Here is a 19,878-nt window from a genome sequence, read left to right as displayed (position 1 = left end):
TAAACTTTGCGTTACGCAGTTTTTTGATCTTGTAAAATTATAAGAATGTTATTTTGTAAATCAATTATTCAGAATTAAAAGTGTTTTTAAATATTAAAGATCCATCATTGTGGTTTTCACTGAACATCCATTAAAACAGTAATAAATAGATAATTGAATATTATAGATTATTTATTAGTTTATGATTTTATTAGAATGTTTTATAAAATTCAACACACAGCTGTTTATAATAAACATAATAGATTAACAAAGTAATTTAATTAAGTAAACTAAATTAGCATCTGAAATGAGCATCGAATTTATTGAAGTTCAGAAAGTTACAATTCCATTTTCAGTGGAATTGGGATAGGTTTACTGAATTATATTATTAGTTTTAGGGGATTTCAATGTAGCTATTATTAAAAGTAATGATATGTAAGGAAATAATCATGTACAATATTTCGATCATAGTTCACTATTATATTCAATTTATAAAATGTGTTTAATTTTATAATAATAAATAAATAAATCTTACATTATGATAGTATCTATCATAATGTAAGATTTATTTATGATCATTATTTAGTGATCTAAATAATGTAATATTATGTACCATAATATTACATTATTTAGATCACTACACCATGTATAAAAGAATCTGATGTGAACACTACATGACTTCCTTGTATGCCTATTAAATGAATTTTTTGTTGCACTTCATTTAAACTTATTTCATTTAAAACTGAGATATGATCCTCCAATCTTTTAATAAAGTGGACAGTTACACAACTGCTGAAATATTACTTTTTATTAACATCAAATATTTGTACAGTTATCAGAGTAAAAGTCCCTTTGTTATTCGTATTACTAGATCAGTATTATTCGTATCTTTGTGAGTTGCTGTTTAACAAAAGTTTCAGATTTCTGGTTGTCGTATAAATAAAGTTAATAATAATTTTCTGCCTTAGTGAACTCCTGTGTACTGGTTACAAATGTTAATTTCGACCTTACGGTGTAAAATATTTAGTTTTTATTATTGGATTATTTGGTAAATAATCAAAAATGAAAAAGAAATAATCATACAGGAAAAAAAAGATAATATGAAGAAATATATCTCAAAAAAATGACAAGAAGATGAATATGAAGAGAAAAAAAGGGTTAAAAATATGGGAAGAATAGAAAAAGTAAGAGAAGATGATAAACATAAAGAGAAAGAAAATGTTAAAACCAAAGAAAGAATAAAAATATTAACAGAAGATAATAAATATAAAGAGAAAGAAAACATTAAGACCAAGGAAAGAATAAAAAAATTAAGAGAGGATGATGAGCATAAAGAGAGAGAAAATTTGAAAACTAGAGAACGTGTATACAAATTAAGATCAGAAGAATCATATCAAACCAAAGAGTGATTAAATTATTGGTAACAAAAAACAAATAAACGAAATTATGATCAACTCTGACTTACGGAGAATATTGTTCGACAATATCAGAGGAGTAATGAACTAAAAGATAAGAATTTTTGTATGCCTCAGTGTATACGTTGTTCTTGTGAGGGTTTATTTTTCAGTCACTGTAGTTAACTTTAATGTAGATAAAATTAAACAGAAATTCCAGAATAATTAAATACAATTTAACTAGAAAATCCAAAAATAATAAGATTCTAAATTATAGTTTTCAATTAATATTAAATAATAAGATGTTTCATCAAATTTATTACATAAATACATATATAATAATGTTTATTAAATTACATCTACACATTTTTGGAAGTACATAAAATTTTATTTCACTAATAACTTCTGATATTTTTTTGTCTTTTGTTATTATTGAATTATTATTTATTGTAAAAATTTTATTTGGCTGTAATTCTGGAACCAATGAAAATAAGTACCATTATATGTTGTTGAAAAGCTCTCAATGAGGACTTATTACCACAGTTAAGAAAAAGTCCAAAATCCAGATTTTTTTTAGATTTTGGGCCTTTTTTGGACACTTTTGGTTCAGTTGATTGCAATCAAAAGGGAAGGAGCACAAATAGATGTTACAACAGTCCTAAATCCAAAATTTCAACATACTATGGCTAATAGTTTTTGAGTTATATCAGATACATACATATATATGTATGTACAGATGTCACGCTGAAACTAGTCAAAATAGATTCAGGGTGGTCAAAATGGATATTTCCATTGAAATCCGGAAACCGAAATTTTTCACAAACACAATACTTCCTTTACTTCATACAAGGAAGTAAATGTCACTTTAACTAGTTTATATTGTTTGAAAATGCTGCTTCAAAATAGAAATACATAAAAAAAATTTTGAAAAGAAAATTCAAAGACATTAACAATATATATATATATATATATATATATATATATATATATATATATATATATATATATCCTTTTTTTTTCAAACATTTTATCAATCACTGTATCAAATAATTGAATAATATAATCCTGAAACCTCCAGATAAAGTCAATAAAAGTAAGAAACACTTAACTTCTGGACCGCTTTTGAAGTATTCATTTCATCAAAAGCAGTTTAAAATTATAAACTGCACATCTATTACATCAGTATATCATGTTTTGTCATTTAAAATTAAAATCTTTATATACTATGATACATAAACCAGTATTACACCATTGAGTGGACTCACTCATTGTCATATCATAGTACACAAATGAGGTTTTAATTTTAAATGACAAAGCTTGATGTGCTAATGTAATAGATATGTAATTCATAATTTTAAACTGCTGATGATGAAATGAATACTTTGAAAGCGCTCCAGTTAGTAAGCATTTCTTACCTTTAGTTAAATATACCTGGTGGTTTCAGTATTGTAATTAATTTAAAAATGTATACTATTATATGAAGAGGAAGGAGTTTTTATGCTCGGAATAAACAAAAAAACTACCTGATCAATCGCAATCAAATATTTACCCATGTTTCTTGGCATAACTGAGAAAGTTTATAGATATATTTCATCTCGAATAAACATTAAAAACAACAATAAAAAATCTGATGCGGACACCACATGACTTCCTTGTATGCCTATTAAATTACATATAAACATTTTTTTAAAATGAAAAGTACTTAAAATTTTATTTCATTAATAACTTCTGATATTTTTTCATAATTTTTTTCTCTTTGTTATTATTGAATTATTATTTATTGTAATATGCCAAGTGTTTCTTGGCATAACTGAGAAAGTTTATAGATATATTTCATCTCGAATAAACATTAAAAACAACAATAAAAAATCTGATGCGGACACCGCATGACTTCCTTGTACGCCTATTAAATTACATATACACATTTTTTTTAAATGAGAAGTACTTAAAATTTTATTTCATTAATAACTTCTGATATTTTTTCATAATTTTTTTCACTTTGTTATTATTGAATTATTATTTATTGTAATTTTTTTTTACAACCAGAGGTTAATAATTATTAATAAATATATATTATATATTTAAGTTAAAAAAAAAAAGGAGATGCAGTCTGATTTGAACTGAAGTATCTTCGCCTTCTAAGATCTATATATTTCATTAATTAAAATTTCATTTGGCTATAACTCTGGAACCAATGAAAATAAGTACCACTTATGGTGGAATTTATTTTCATTGGTACTTTTCAACCAATATATTGTTGAAAAGTTCTCAATGAGGGCTTAATACTGCAGTTAAGAAAATGTCCAAAATCCAAATTTTTTTGGATCACAATACTTCCTTTACTTCGTACAAGGAAATAAAAATGCATGTTATAATGCTTCACTGCCTCCATATATACTATGTTGACTCTCTACTAGGCGGCAGATATGTTGCGCTCAGGAAACAACATTTAATTAGTATATTGGCTCTCTGCTAGGTGGCAGACATGGTGCACTAAATTCACTCTACTTAATCACAAGAGCATAAGCTGCCGATAATTGTTAATTATTGAATATTAGATAATTTCAATTCGTTTCTTTGATATACGTATATGTTAATACAGTTTTATTCGCTTTCTTAGGTAATATGATATATTGGTTCTGTGATAAGCAATAAATATTTGATTATTCAGATTTATAAAATTAAATAAATAAAATTAATAAATAATAATAAGTAAATAAAAATATAAATTAAAAAAGCTATGCTTAGAAATCAAATTAAATAATTTGTAAATTAATTGACAACGGACTACTTCTAGCGGAAGAGCGCGTAAAGTAAAGGTTTGCTTTTAGTGTGGAGGGAGCTGTGTGCAGCCACCTGGCGCACCATCATTGGTCCGCTCTGCGCCAATAGCAACTTAATAAAAATGTGAACACACACGACAAAAAAACAAACCCACGCACCATAATTTTTTTATTGAGAATGATTTTGGCGGTATTTATTCAGAGATACATATTTGATTATTCAAATTAATTTATTTATCTATCAATTTTGGCAGTATTTGTTGAGTTCTCTTTCTAAAATCATGCTGAAGTGGAAGAATGTAATATTGGTAAAAAATCTACACATGCGAGGTGAATGTCTACATCACATTTACATGGGACTGTGGAAAAGCGTGAGGATCTATTTTAAGATGCTATACAATGTAAAACAGCCACTTTAAAGTTCAGATCTGCTTTTGAATATGATCCTCATTTGGAATATATTAATAGTAAAGATTTACAGATTAGTGCAATGATTAAAATGTCCAATCATTGTTTTGCAAAAAAATGGAAAGATGAAGCCCCTGGCATGTGTTGTTGAGGTGGGAAAGTTTCACTTCCTACATTTAATGAGCCACCAAAACCAACCAACAGTTTAATTTTCGGATCTCAACCTTTATCAAAACATTTTCTTGATAATGTTGGAAAATATAAAACTTCTTCTTTCAGTGCTAAAATTCCTATGTTTAAAATTCAAGGTCAAGTTTACCTAAGCATAGGAAGTTTATTGCGAGCACCTGGTGTCAATCACCAATTTTTATTTATTTATTTATTAAAACAAACAGGATAAATCCCATGATACAAAATAAAGTCACAAAATAAATTGTCAACATTACATTGTCACTGCATAACTGATATTGATAAAAAATTGATCGTCACACATTGTCCACTACTATCACGTTGCTTTAATGCCCACATAAATGTTGCATTTTGCAACTCTGTGCAAGCAATTCAATATATCTGCAAATATATATAACAAAGTTTCAGATCAAGCAACTTTTGGTTGAAAATCAAAGAGATGAATTGAATCATTGCATTAATGGTAGCTATATATGTACATCTGAGGCCAATTGGCAATTTTTTAACTTTCCAATACATCTACATTATCCTATTGTTTGTTCAAAAACTATCAAGTTATTTATTTCACCGAACAAAATCTCCAAGGAGCCCTAGAAAGTCCACATATTCTTATTGCTTTTTATGAGCTTTATTAGTCTGTTGACTTCGGTAAGACTCTGTTATATCCTGAAGATCCTAGATACTGTAACTATAATAATAATAATAAGTTTAGCAGAAGAAAGCTCAGAACTGACATCAAAGGATTTCCTGGAATCAAAAAGCATGCTGCTATGGGTAGAGTATACAATTCATCCAAATTAACGTGAATGCTTTCATCTGCATATTTTATTGCATAATGTTAAACGACCTACATCTTTTGATTACTTGAAAACTGTTGATGATTTGCAATACCAAACATATAAAGCTGCTTGTAATGCACTTGGCTTATTGGAAAATGATAATCACTGGAAAGACATGCTTACTGATTCTTCTGTCTGTCAGTCTTCTCCTAAATTGAGAGAATTATTTGCAATTATATATATATTTTTTATAATCCTGTCCAACTGAATATATTGTGGGAAATGTTCTATAAAGATTTTTGTAAAGATATTTTCTATCAATTCCGACATCAAAACAATAACATTGAGATTGCAATTTCAGATGAAGTATTGAATAGAGGTTTCATTGAGATTGAAGATATTGTCGTTACGTTAAGTGGGAAATACTTATGCGATCTCAGTTTACCAATACTAAAATGTGATAATCAAGAAGCTATAATACAATGTTAATATTTTCTTTCGACGTTGTTGAACAGAAATTATTTTTTAATTATTAATCTTCCTAAATTAGTATCAGATCAACATCAGGCGTTTGATGATATAAATTGGTAGCAACAAACAATTTTTTTTTTCTTAGATGCTCCTGTACTGGGAAAACTTTCTTAATCAATCTGCTTCTTCCTCAAGTTCGCTCAAGTAAAAACGATGCAATCAGTGTAGCATCATCAGGAATAGCTGCTTCACTTATAAATGGTGGGAAAACTGCACATTCCACTTTTAAGTTATTGTTAAATGTTGCATGTGAGCAAGAATCTGCTCTACTCATAAAAATGGTCCGCTTGGACAAATTTTCCAAGATGCTAAGCTTATAGTATGGGATGAATGCACAATGAGTCATCAAGCTCATATTGAAGCCATTGAATGAACCCATCAAGATATTAGATCATGCAGTAAATTAATGGGTGGTATAACTTTTGTGTTTTCTGGAAACATTGCCTGTCATTGCGAGAGGAACTAGGGCTGATGTTGTTCATGCATGCCTTAAATCATCACCCTTATGGAAATTTGTACTCACTATTAAGTTAAGAACTAATATAAGAGTTCATCTTGGGGTTAGTGATGCTAACTTTCTCTTACAATTCCTAAACATTGGAAATGGGACTCTTCCTTAGAATGATGGTTACATTTCTGTCGATGAAAACGGTGATAATGTTGTGCGTAGAATGGATGATCTCATTTTCAATACTTATCCAGAAATTAGTAAGCTTTTACAAAAGCTGTACAAGTGGATTTGCAAAAGATCTATCATAACTCCTCAAAATATATCTGCATTTGAAATTAATAATATGATTTTAGAAAAAGTTGAAGGACAAAGCAAGGAATATCAATCTATAGATTCTATAAACAATACTGACAATGCAGTCCACTATCCCCCAGAACGTTTGAATTCTCGTAATCCTGCAAGTTTTCCAGCTTGTAGGCTCAATCTTAAAATGAGAGGCAATTATTTTACAACAAAAACCTTAACCCTACAAGGTTATGTAATGACACGAGGTTGCAAATCACAACTATGGAAAATCACATCGAGGCCACTATTTTGAAAGGTCCAACTTGCTCTTATACCCTGCATCCCAATGATCCCAACAGACTTACCATTTCATTTCAAGAAGCTGCAATTCCCTATAAAACTTTCATTTGCTATAACAGTCAATAAAACGCAAGGCTAGACATTCAAAGATATTGGTATTGATTTACGATCAGACTGTTTTCTCAAGGAGTTATATGTTGGACTTTCCACTTGGTAATTTGGAAAGACAGCACATTCTGCTACCAGAAAATCAAAATAAGTAAAAAGTATCATATATCCGGAAGCTCTGTCAACTTAATACTGTAAGAAAATGGGTAGAGCATCCTCTGTCTTGGCTTCAGCCGAGATTATAATGTAGCCAACCCATTTTCTAACAGCATTAAGTTGATAGAACTTCTGGATATATGATATTTTTTGCAGAATTTTGATTTTCTGTATATATATATATATACAGAATTTATATATATATATATATAAGTGCATACTAAGAAAATCTACTTTGAAATTCTAAGTTTGATGGAGAAATAATTAAATTTTTTATTTTTTTAAATTTCTCGGTAACAGACATAGATATCAATTGTGTGTAATTAAAATTTATTTCTACAATTTTTGAAATTCAGAGATTAAAAGTGTTAAAATGGATTTTTGATTTTTTTTAGATTCTGTTATTTTTTAATATCTTGGTAACAAATGAAGAAATCAACCACTTTTTGGTGAAGTGTACTCTTCATGTCAATAAACCAATTTCTAGATTTTTGAAATTGGACCTTGAAAGGAGATGAAGGAAGGTAAAAAAAATATTTAACAATGATTGTCAATTTTCCGAATCCTGACTATAGTAAACTAGATATTCAGTAGATTTGGGCTTGTAAATACTCTTCAGATAAATATTTAAAAACCATTTTAGGGTTCTTTTAATTCCTGATTTTTTAAGGGCTGCAAAGGTATATGGCGCTGTGGTTTAACCAACACAGCCACTGCCACCGTAACTGTATGTGTGACTGGCTGCACCTATCACTGGTTACTTGACTAAAGAACATAAAATAAAAGAATTGACCAGCACGGAAAATGCAAATAACCATTTAGCACAGGCAAAGCTGTGATGGGGAGTTAGTATATATACAGGTTATTTTTAGATTAGTTATACAAAAAGAATATTTAATTACAAAAAAAGTAAGTAACTTACAGAAATGTTTGATACAACACTGAATAAAGTATATCTTCAAGTTTCATTTACAAATGTTAAATATGGCTGCCTTTTGTAATTAATTTCCTGCCAAATCCTATAAAGAATGTCTAGATCTATGATGGCAACTGTTTATGTTATCCGGTGCTGCAACTCATTGACATTTCCTGGAAGCAGAGGACAAATACTCTGTCTTTAACATAACCCCACGCAGAGAAGTTCATTGGAGTTAAATCAGGAGATCATGATGGCCAGGAAATTGTTCCACCATGTCCAATTCAACTCAGCACTCTGCTAGCAAGAGATATGACAACTGCATGATGATAATGTGGTAGCGTACCATCTTGCTTGATAATAAATTTTGTGCCCTTATCCTGTTGTAATTATGGCATTAGATAATGGTCAAGCATGTTCAGATATGATATGCCAGTTACAGCTGACTCGGCAAAAAAAAGGACTATAAATTTTGTGACAGCTTACAGCACAAAAAACATTTACCTTAGATAAGTCCTGTAGAAGTTCAATTGTGTGACGTGAATCCACTTATCTCATATCCTAACATTATGTCAATTTACTTTAACACAGGTATGGAAGGTTGCTTTATCACTGAACACAATTTTATTATGATAATTAACTTGAGTCTCAATTTTGCATAACAGTTTACACAAAACTTGGTTTGTTTGTCTTTATCACCTTCACTCAAAGCTTGTATCATTTTAATATGTAGAGTTTAAATGACAGCCAATTATGCATTATGCTTGTAACCAAAAAATGCATACTGTAACCCTAGAAATATTCAATTCTAAGCTGGTACATCTGGTTGATTTATCTGACTACAAATATACTTGCACTAATATTTACCTGCATTTATTCGATTAAGCCATCTCAAAAACTGAACATTACTCTGGACCTGGAATCTTTGTGATAAAACAAGACTCTGCGATGACTGTTGGAATTACTCTTTCATGCATTCCACCTAGTGAGAATGTCAGGAACTAACGGTGTTAGGTAGCATGAAACTTGAATATATATTGAACTCAGAGACGTATCAAACAATTCTGCAAGTTATTTACTTTTGTCATTATTAAAGGTTTACTTTTAAATAACTCATTTAGAAATACCCTGTGCACACATGCACGCGCACACAAGTCTATAGACTGGATGGATCAGAAGATTAGATGATGATTGATGAATATAGGTCATTAATGCTACTAAATTTTAATTATAGGGATAGGAAGATTCCCTCATCAGTTTTTAATTGATTTTAAATAAAATTGTAGGAAGATGATTCTGTAATTTATCAAAAATGACAATGGAATCATAATGAGGACCTTTCTCATAAACTAAATTATTATTTTGTAAACTGCTGTTGTATTATCTGATTTGGTAGAGTAGATATTGTTATTTTTTTAAGAATAAGTGATTATTGTTTTTAACGAAGATTGTGTACATTCATAAATATAAACAAATGGATAAGTTAACAGATTTAATTTTATAGATATCGATCTCTATAATTCATATTTATGGGTGACAAACATGATCTGACAATCTGTATATTCATACATAAATATAATAAATATTTAATTACAATTACAAGCTTACCATTTTAATAAAGTTCTTAAAGCAAAACAGTAAAAATTGATCACCCAAAAGAATTTGTCATCTAATAAAACAACCAAAAATTTAGCTGTATGGGGAGTATAAGTACTATCATTTTCATTAATGGGAATTCCTCAAATTCATTTAAAATGTAACTAAAGATTCTCTTAACAGAAATAATAAACTTTGCTGATGAATTTTTAAATAATACTAATTAAAAAATGTTTTAAATCTGAATTTTCAGCATCCTCTTAAACATGTATATAAATATGACTATGACTTAAATAATTTTCATAACTTCTTCTGAATTATAAAATGTAATTATTTATTAATTAATATGGACTTTAATCACATTTATTTTATAATTAATTATTATTCTACGATACTACTTTAATCAAGGTTTTTTCACAGTTTTCCTTGATTCATCCATGTATATGCTAGGGCAGTTACGTATTTTGTTATAATAAGAATAAAAATTTATTTATTTACTTAATTAATTAACTTTTATTTATCATTCATTATTCTTAAGTAAAAAAGAGCAACAATTAAAAGAAATAAATTTCACTGTCACAACTCATTTATGTAACAATGAAAGTTATATTCACACAGCAAATTAGTTCACAGTGCAAATCATTTCCACACAAATGAATATAAAATAAAAATAATATAACAAAATATTCCCATAATGAAAAATATACAAATTTATTATCAATACTTATTATATTTTCAATACAACATTTATAAACCACAAAATACCATTAAAATCACCGTAATTTTTAGTGCTAATTTATTACTGTATAGATTAAGATGTTACTATTTTCCCATACGCTGGATTGACCATTCTTGCTGGCATAATGGACAACGATTGTTTTGTTTCACCCATAATGACATGCAGCAATAATGAAATGAATGATTGCATTCACCCCATACTACGACACAATCCTGTCTTCCATAACGTGAATCTTGCTTGCTCTCGGCCTGGCAACGTAAGCATGCATCTGTTAACAAACCAAAAGAAATACAAATTATTATATATTGCATTCAGCTACATCATAAAAAATATCAAATTTGAGAACTAGACAATGCATTTAGGCTTGATAATGTAATCTTGACCATGAATGTGGGTAAAAACGTTTTTATGGTTTTTGGGCTTAGTGCAAACTGATTACCTGATGATGTGTCTCTTTGCATTTTCATGTGCCAGATTGGAGAACACAAAATTTTAGTTGTACTGTTATCCCTATTAAGAGAAAGAGTGGGTAAATACTAAAGTATTTTTCGATCAGAATATAAAATGAAATTATTACCAAATTAATAAACATGATCGAAAGTAAACAAGTGAAGTAAATATGAAACAAAGTAAAGTAAACATAAACATGATTAATAAACAAATTGGAGGTAAAATTCAGAGGCGAGCTCTCAGAAACATTTGAGATCAAAACAGGACTCCGCCAAAGCAAGGGTTCTCACCATTATTATCCAACTGCACTCTAGAAATAGTAGTGAGAGAATGGCCCAACAAATGTCCCCAAAAAGTAAAAATAGGCCGAAAAATAAAAAAGAACTGTCTTGGTTTCGCCGACAACTTGTCACTGCTAGCAAATGACACTGACGAAGCTAAATCACAGATATTAGAACTTCAAAACTGCAAATTAAACTGGCTTCAAAATATCATTTGAAAAGGCAGAAATTATGCCCCAAAACCAACACGATTAAAAAAAGTAAACATAATCAGTAATAAAATCAAAACAGTAACCCGATTTAAATAACTCAGGGAAATAAAACAAACAACCTAAACTTGCACGAACCTTCATCCAAATGAGAAGAAACAAACTAGCTAAAGCTCAAAAATCAACCTAATACACTTACAATAAAAAATCTGATGTGGTCACCACATGACTTCCGTGTAAGACTAATTTTTTCTTCGTTTAACCTCCAGGACCACCGTTAGGTATTGCTTCAGAGGATGAGATGGATGATTTGCAGCATGTGAAAATGGCCATACGTAACCAGGATTTGAACCTGGGACCTGTGAATGAAAGGCCAAGATGCTACCACTCACACCATGGAGGCCGGCCTTGTACGACTATTAAATTACATATACACATTTAAAAAAAATGAAAAGTACATAAAATTTTATTTTATTAATAACTTCTGTCTGATTTAAAAAAAATTTTTTTATTGAATTCTAATTTATCGTAAAACTTTTTTGCAATCAGAGGTAAATAATTATTAATAAATCAAACATGAACTTTATTTATATAATAATAATAACACACAAATTAAGATCATGTACATAACATAAAGTACATGCAAATTTCATGAAGTTCATGTAAACATGATCTTTATTTATGCAATAACAATACACAAATTAAGAACATGTGCACAAATTAATATCAGAAGAATTATATTAAACCAAAGAGTGATTAAATGATTGGCAACAAAAAAACAAATAAATGAAATGATGATCAACTCCGACTTAAGAAGAATACTGTCCGACAATATCAGAGAATTAATGAGCTAAAAGATAAGAATTTTTTGCAATTTATCAAATATCAGGCATGTATGCCTCAGTGTATATGTTGTTCTTGTGAGAGTCTATTTTTCAGTCACTCTGTAGTTAACTATAATGTAGATAAAATTAAATTGAAATTAAATTAGAAAATCAGAAAATAATACGATTCTAAATTATAATTTTCATTTAATATTAAATAATCAAATGTTTCACTAACTCTATTACATATACACATATGTAAATATGCCTATTAAATTACTTTTAAAATTACATAAAATTTTGTTTCACTAATAACTTCTGATTTTTTTTCCATATTTTTTGTTTATTGTTATTATTGAATAATTATTTATTGTAAAACTTTTTTTACAATCATGGGTTAATAATTATTAATAAATCAATAATATATTTAATTTAAAAAAAAAGTTAAAAGAAAAAGAAAAGTAGATGAAGTCTGATTTGAACCGATGTACCTTCCCCTAGTAGATCCAAATATTTAATTAATTAAAATTTCATTTCGCTGTAACTCTGGAACCAATGAAAATAAGTACCATTTATGATATATTGTTGAAAAGCTCTCAATGAGGGCTTATTATTTTGGGCTTTTTTGGATATTTTTGGTTCAGTCGATAGCAATCAAAAGGGGAGGTTCACAAATAGATGTTACAGCAGTCCTACATACTACAGCTATGGCTATGGCTACAGGTAACAGACTTCGGCTAATTGTCTTTGAGTTATGCAAGATACATATGTACATACAAACGACATTCTGAAAATAGTCAAATGGGTTCAGGGATGGTCAAAATGGATATTTTCATTGAAATCTGAAAACCAAAATTTTTCACAATCACAATACTTGTTTTACTTCGTACAAGGAAGCAAAAATGAAAAAAATTAATCATTTTTTCAAATATTTTAAAGAAATGATCACTCTACATTTCCAACCTTTAAATTATTGCCACCCATAAAAATTTTCCACTCTTAAAAACTATAAGAGTATCATATTCATATATATATATATATATATATATATAACACATTATATACTAGTATATATCTATGCATCAACAAAAAGTATCAGAAAGACAGTGGTAGATTGTGCTCAACAAAGTCGTGTACAAAGTGTTAAAACCCATCACTGAAACTAGGCGTAAGAGGAGACTAGGATTATTTGGACATATCATGGGGATGCAATATTTCAAAACTTCTGAAACAGCTGGTACAGTATAATCTTGACTAAAAGAACACTAAAACTGGATGCAGATGGATCAGATAAATAAGAGAGGATCTGAAGGACATTAGCCTTACACCAGAAGCACCACAGATAAAATAAAATAAAATTAAATTAAACAAGTAAATAAAGAAAAAAAACATTTCACACTCACAAGAAAAATAACTGACAATATGAATATTTTCAACACTAGAAAGGGCACAAAGATTGGAATGTATGAAAAAGTACTGGGAAAACTGCAAGGCCCAAACAGTCCCATCGAATAGACTTGGATAATTGACTGACTCAAATGATCTTATGTGATCATAAAAGATAATAATAAAAAAATGGAATTTACCCCCTTGTACAAATTAATTAAAACAAATACAATATTTTTTTATTTCATGGTTGGCCAACCTGTTTTCAGCTGTTTCCATTCAGATATTAGCCGAGTAATACTTACTAAGTTTTGAGAGGTAATCCTTTTTGTTTTGTTTCTTTTAACCTCTGGGGCCACTGTTAGGTACTGCTTCACAGGATGAGATAAATGTTTTGAGTAGCATGCATGAAAATGATGTCTGACTGGGATTCGAACCCGGGACCTCCAGATGAAAGGCCGAGACGCTACCACCTGCGCCATAGAGGCCAGCTGAGAGATTAATCTGTAGTTTAGTAATTGCTCAGTTCCTTTTTTATAGTTAGCTTTGTCATGTTTTTACTTCTTTCTATGTATTTGTTGTATGAATAGAGAATTTTTAATAATAGTCATAACAATTTGGAAGAGGGCTGCTCTAATCGCCTTAGATGAAAACACTTCCTTTATTCAATAAGATACATTTGGCTGAATGTAGGATGATTTTAATTATAGTTAATTGAATCATTAAACTGACAAATGAAATCGATTCATTTTCACTTAAATGTAATGGGATTCATTTTCACTTAAATGTGCTAGGAATAGCTTCACAATATGATGATTTTTTTGAAGAAAAAGTAAAAAAAACTTTGGCCTTCAAAAAGAATTTACAGATATCAGGTTTTGCAGAAACCAGAGACAAGATGCTAAGTATATGACTTGATGGCTCATCAGAGTTTGTTGGAGGCAGGTCAGATAGCTTATAGACCATGAAAAAACAACTTTTGGCATCTGTAATGATGAAAAACAACTTGAATGATCTAAAAAATATAAAGACTGGACTCTGGAAAACTGGAAAAAAAATTATTTTCTACCGAATCCTGAAAATGTTATGTTCCAGAAATAAGAATGCAGCATGTACAGCATGATGGTGAAAAGTTAAGTCCAAAACATACCCATAAAACAGTACAACATCTTCTAAGATATATATATTGTTGGGTTGTTTTTCATTTAATGGGATGGAATCACTTGTGTCATATGAAGGTATGATGAACAGAGAAAAATATTTATCATTACTGGAGCGAATAATGTTACCAAAGTTAATAAAAACAGCCAGATGGATCAGCCATGTTTCAGTAAGATCTTGAATAGCTACGTGTATCAAAAAATCCCTTTTGGCATGCTGGAAGGTGGAGGTAGATTTCACTGCTGCTAAGTAAGGGATAAAAAACATTTCCACCTTAAATTTAAAATAAACTTCAAATTTACTCAATATGACAATGGTTGTGTGTGGAAAAATTTTCATATGTTTAGCATTCGACAAGCCCCGTCGTCTTCTTACAATTTCATCAACATTTTGGTCATCCCTTGCTGTAACAGCAAAAATTGTCACATCAAAAATTGTTTCAGACAAAAGTTTTAGGTAATGTTTAGAGAACTAATGACCACTTTAAACCGATTCAATACTGTGCCTATTAAGGGAGGTATGATTTTTTGTTTACAAAACCCCATTTTTTCCACCCCCTGGGCGAGTGGTTGATGATATCAAAAAACTTTACTTAGATAAGTTTTAGGCACTTATCCAAAAAATAGGAACTTTATACGAATTCAATATTTCACTTAATAAGAAAGTTATAGTGATATTTCTACTCTTGTGGTCCAATTTTGCCCATTAACAAACTCGACCGAAATTTTGGGTCAGTATATTTTATGTATCAATTTGAAAATGATTGGTGCAAAATTACGACAGTTATCATGTCCACATGAAAGTGAAATGTATATGTAGATATATACATACATAAACTTTTGAACTGACGGTGGTTTTGGGATCTGGGGGATGTGAAACCCATAGATATGTCAAAATTTTCTGGAAGTCAACTCATGGTACCTATTACAAGAGATAGCTTTCTTATGAAATCTACCTAAAAAGATAACCTAATCTTTTTCAGGACTAACGTATAAAAGTACTTGACCAGCTTGAGAATTCACCAGATATGAATCCCATTGAAAATCTGTGATCCATTTATGAATCACACATTTAAATGAATCACAGGATTCATTTTACTGAGCTAATATAAGCTTAGTAAAATGAATCACACAACTAAAGAGAAATGATTTCATCGCTTAAGGTTTTATGACATAAATTTGCAGAAAGAATAGATTAGTATTTAATTTGATGTCTACTAGGTTTAATTAAATATACAGGACACACTAAATAATAAAAATCATTTTAAAGTAATTTATTTTCTTTATTTTGTCAGTATAGACATAAACCGACATATTACAAAAATAATCTTGTTTCAATTAATTTGCATATGATGCTTTTCTTGTAAAAAATTAAAATCTATCACATATATACTGGTGGTATTTTTGAGAAATATATTTATCCGATAAGGATGATTTATTGTGACCTGGTTCAATATATAATACTCTAGAGGATTATCTGTTGGAGTTTGGTATATTATGTCACATTCTTTCTTTATTAATTGAGAAAAAATCCATAATTAAAATACTGAAGTCATTTCCATCCAGTCGACTATTTGATCAATTTGCTGTGTTTCCTTTTACTATAAATTATATGATATTAAAATTTCTAAGTAAGCTACTGTTTAATGTTTAAAAGATTTAAAAACATGTATGTAATTATATATAATTAATATCCACTACTAAGAGCTGCAGATCTATGGCTGACTGAACTTAATCTACAATTTACTGTTACAAATACAACTTCGCTGAATTAGACTACGTTTGTAAAGATACAAAGTAATTAAATTTTCTGTTGACAATTGAAATAAGAAACATTTCTTGCCTTTGATGTTAAAAAAATATTATAAGTTAGTCAACTGTGGAGAAAATTGTGCTAAAAAGCAGCTGATTAGTCCTTATATTTCTTTATGATTAACTTTCAATAAGACATAGCATCATTTTTTTTCCTTTGATTATTTCATCTGCATTTTATTATATTTTTAATTAATTTTCTTATTGCTATTATAAATAATATAATGTTTAAACTTCAGTATTCATTAATATATGTCTATAACAACTGTGAAAACAAACAAAATTACTGATAAAGTCATGTTCCATTAAATTGTTACTAGTATAAACTAGACTCTGCTGCCATCACTCAAGTTCTCTTTGATGAGGAATAAATAATAATGAAAATGTTTTTGTATGTTCTACAATTAATGTAATCTGGGTTTTTTTTCCTTTTATTTTGACATAAATATTAATATCATATAAAAGTTAAAAACTTATGAGTTGTTATACATCATTATACTCTTACATATTAAACATCTATTATTTCATTAGCAATAAGTTTTGAAAGAATGAAAACTTCTAATAGTGAGTTACACTTATCAACACTTGAAGTCTGATCTAACAATTATGATTTTATATAAAAACAGACAAAATTAGAAAATTATATTTGTAATTATGAATGACAAACATATAAATCTGGAAGGAAATTAATTGTTTTTCTATGTACTCTCTTACCTTTAATTTAAACAGTTATTGTTATTCATGAATTTTCATGCTGTTTTAAAGAATAAAAAAGAGTGAGAACTTGTTGGAATGGCCAATATTTATTTTCCAGAAGCGGCAGAACTCTGTTTTCCAAAAATCTCTGAATATATGTTTTTCTATATTCACCTTTCCTTGAATAAGGTCCTTCAACAAAAAAGAACATTCCCAAAAAATTTTTTTACCAGATGTTTCATTAATTGAACAATGTATTTGGAAAAAAGCAAATTCTCTAATCCTTTTTTCAGTTAAACAGTAGACATTTGGTTCCCTTCCATAATGAAATGTACTTTCAAAAATAACTTTCAACTGATCTTGAAAAGTCCAATTTACAAATTTTTTAGCCCACTGTAGTTTCTCTTTCTTCATATCTTCTGTTAGAAGTTTATTTTTTAGCAGACATGTTTTTCTGACTTAATGTGATAAAGCAACCATAATTGCACAGTTGAATCATGAATTTCAACAGTGAATCCAATAATTTCTCTTTAAAGATCAAAGATTTGATCAGTAATTTGTTTTTTTTTTTCACAGTTGATATAGACATATAGTAATGAATACTGTAGTTTAAACATTATATTATTTATAACAGCAATAAGAAAATTAATTAAAAATATAATAAAATGCAGATAAAATAATCAAAGGAAAAAAATGATGCTGTCTTATTGAAAGTTAATCATAAAGAAATATAAGGACTAATCAGCTGCTTTTTTGCACAATTTACTCCACAATTGACTAACTTATAATATTTTTTAACATCAAAGGCAAGAAATGTTTCTTATTTCAATTGTCAACAGATAATTTAATTACTTTGTATCTTTACAAACATAGCCTAATTCAGCGAAAGTTGTATTTGTAACAGTAAATTGTAGATTAAGTTCAGTCAGCCATAGATCTGCAGGTCTTAGTAGTGGATATTAATTATATATAATCAAAATTGATTTTATTAAGGATTTGATTTTTGAGGATCAACTTTGGCTAACCTAGTCAGCAAGATATCACTTCTTTTAAACTCATCAAACATTGGACGGCAATTTGATGTTACTAAATTTGATGTTCATGGAGAATTATGAGTATATTTTTAATTATTTTTATCTAAAACATTAGACTGAATGGTTATAAAACTTATATAATATATAAAAAAAATCAAATACACTGACTACAGAAATCCTTGGAATAAAGTTGTCTGAGGAAAAGCAAAAATACACAGTGAAAAGATGAAAGAGTACTGTAAGATAAGGAAAAATCGAAAGAGAACAAAGTTCACAAAATACTGCATAATTATCTTTCTTTTTCTGTTTAGTCTCTGGAACCGCCATACGTTATTACACTTCAGAGGATGAATGAGGATATGTATGAATGTAAATGAAGTGTAGCCTTGCACAGTCTCAGGTCGACCATTCCTGAGATATGTGGTTAATTGAAACAACAAAGAACACTGGTATCCATGATCTAGTATTCAAATCTGTATAAAAGTAACTGCGTTACTTTTATACAGGATTTGAACCTTTAGAACTCTCAACTTCAAAATCAGCTGATTTGGGATGACGAGTTAACCACTAGACCAGCCAGGTGGGCTTGTACAATTATTATAACTTCACACTAGATTAAAAAAGACAAACAATTAAGAGCAAAATAATTGCGATAATCAAATCAGACATTTAGAGAGAGAGAGAAAGAAGAATGTGAGTGTTTTATAAATTTGGAGAAGACAGTTAATAGGGCCGAATGGGAGAAAATGATGGAAGTTCTTAAAGAGAAAAAAGTAGAATGGAAAAACAAAAGGTTAAAACTAAAGAAATGGAAGTAAACCACAAAGAGGATTTAATGGTAAGAACAAGTGAAGGAAGAATAGAAAAAGTAAAAAATAACAGATATTTGGGGACTATAGTGACAGAAGACTGGAAGAGCGCAATGGAAATAAAAGGAAGGGTAGTGCTGGCAAAGATAAGAAGAGGCCTTCAGTAAGAAGAGGAAATTACTATGAAATAAAAAACTGAACTTGGATTTACAGAAGTGGGACCGGAATAAAGCTTTTGAGATGTGGGTATGGAGAAAGTAAGATGGATGAATTAATTTAAAAAAACTAGAATGTAGTGAACAGGATTAAAGAAGAAAGAACACTATGAAGGAATTGAAAAAAAAAGAAGGAAACTGGTTAAGACATGTGGGAAGAGAAATAGAAACTTGCCAACTGCTTTCAAGGGTCAGTATAAGTAGAAAGAAAAAGGATGAAATTAATAGATGAGATAAAGATTGGAAATTATAGAAAAGGATGAAGGAGAAGACTTGTGGTAGGACATAGCTATGGCAAAAGGGATGTTGTTGCGAAGCAGAACACCAGATGATGAAACCATAATTCAACGCAATAATTTTGCTTATGAGAACAGGCCTTAAGTATCCA

At 29.2% G+C, this 19,878-nt stretch overlaps 1 protein-coding gene across 1 annotated transcript in view; it reads right to left on the bottom strand.

The window, feature by feature from the left end:
- Window positions 1-10,561: 10,561 nt before the first annotated feature.
- Roc2 (Regulator of cullins 2) overlaps window positions 10,562-19,878 on the bottom strand; it is a 394,011-nt gene continuing 384,694 nt past the window's right edge. Inside the window, exon 2 of the mRNA XM_075382436.1 lies at window positions 10,562-10,882. Within this exon, the coding sequence (XP_075238551.1) occupies window positions 10,698-10,882 (185 nt within the window). The 3' untranslated portion in view covers window positions 10,562-10,697. The remainder of the gene's footprint in view (window positions 10,883-19,878) is intronic.

Source organism: Lycorma delicatula, chromosome 1, assembly GCF_047948215.1.
Source record: "Lycorma delicatula isolate Av1 chromosome 1, ASM4794821v1, whole genome shotgun sequence".
Lineage (NCBI taxonomy): Eukaryota > Metazoa > Arthropoda > Insecta > Hemiptera > Fulgoridae > Lycorma > Lycorma delicatula.
Note: the sequence above shows the minus strand (reverse complement) of the source record. Positions and strands in the feature narration are given on the sequence as shown.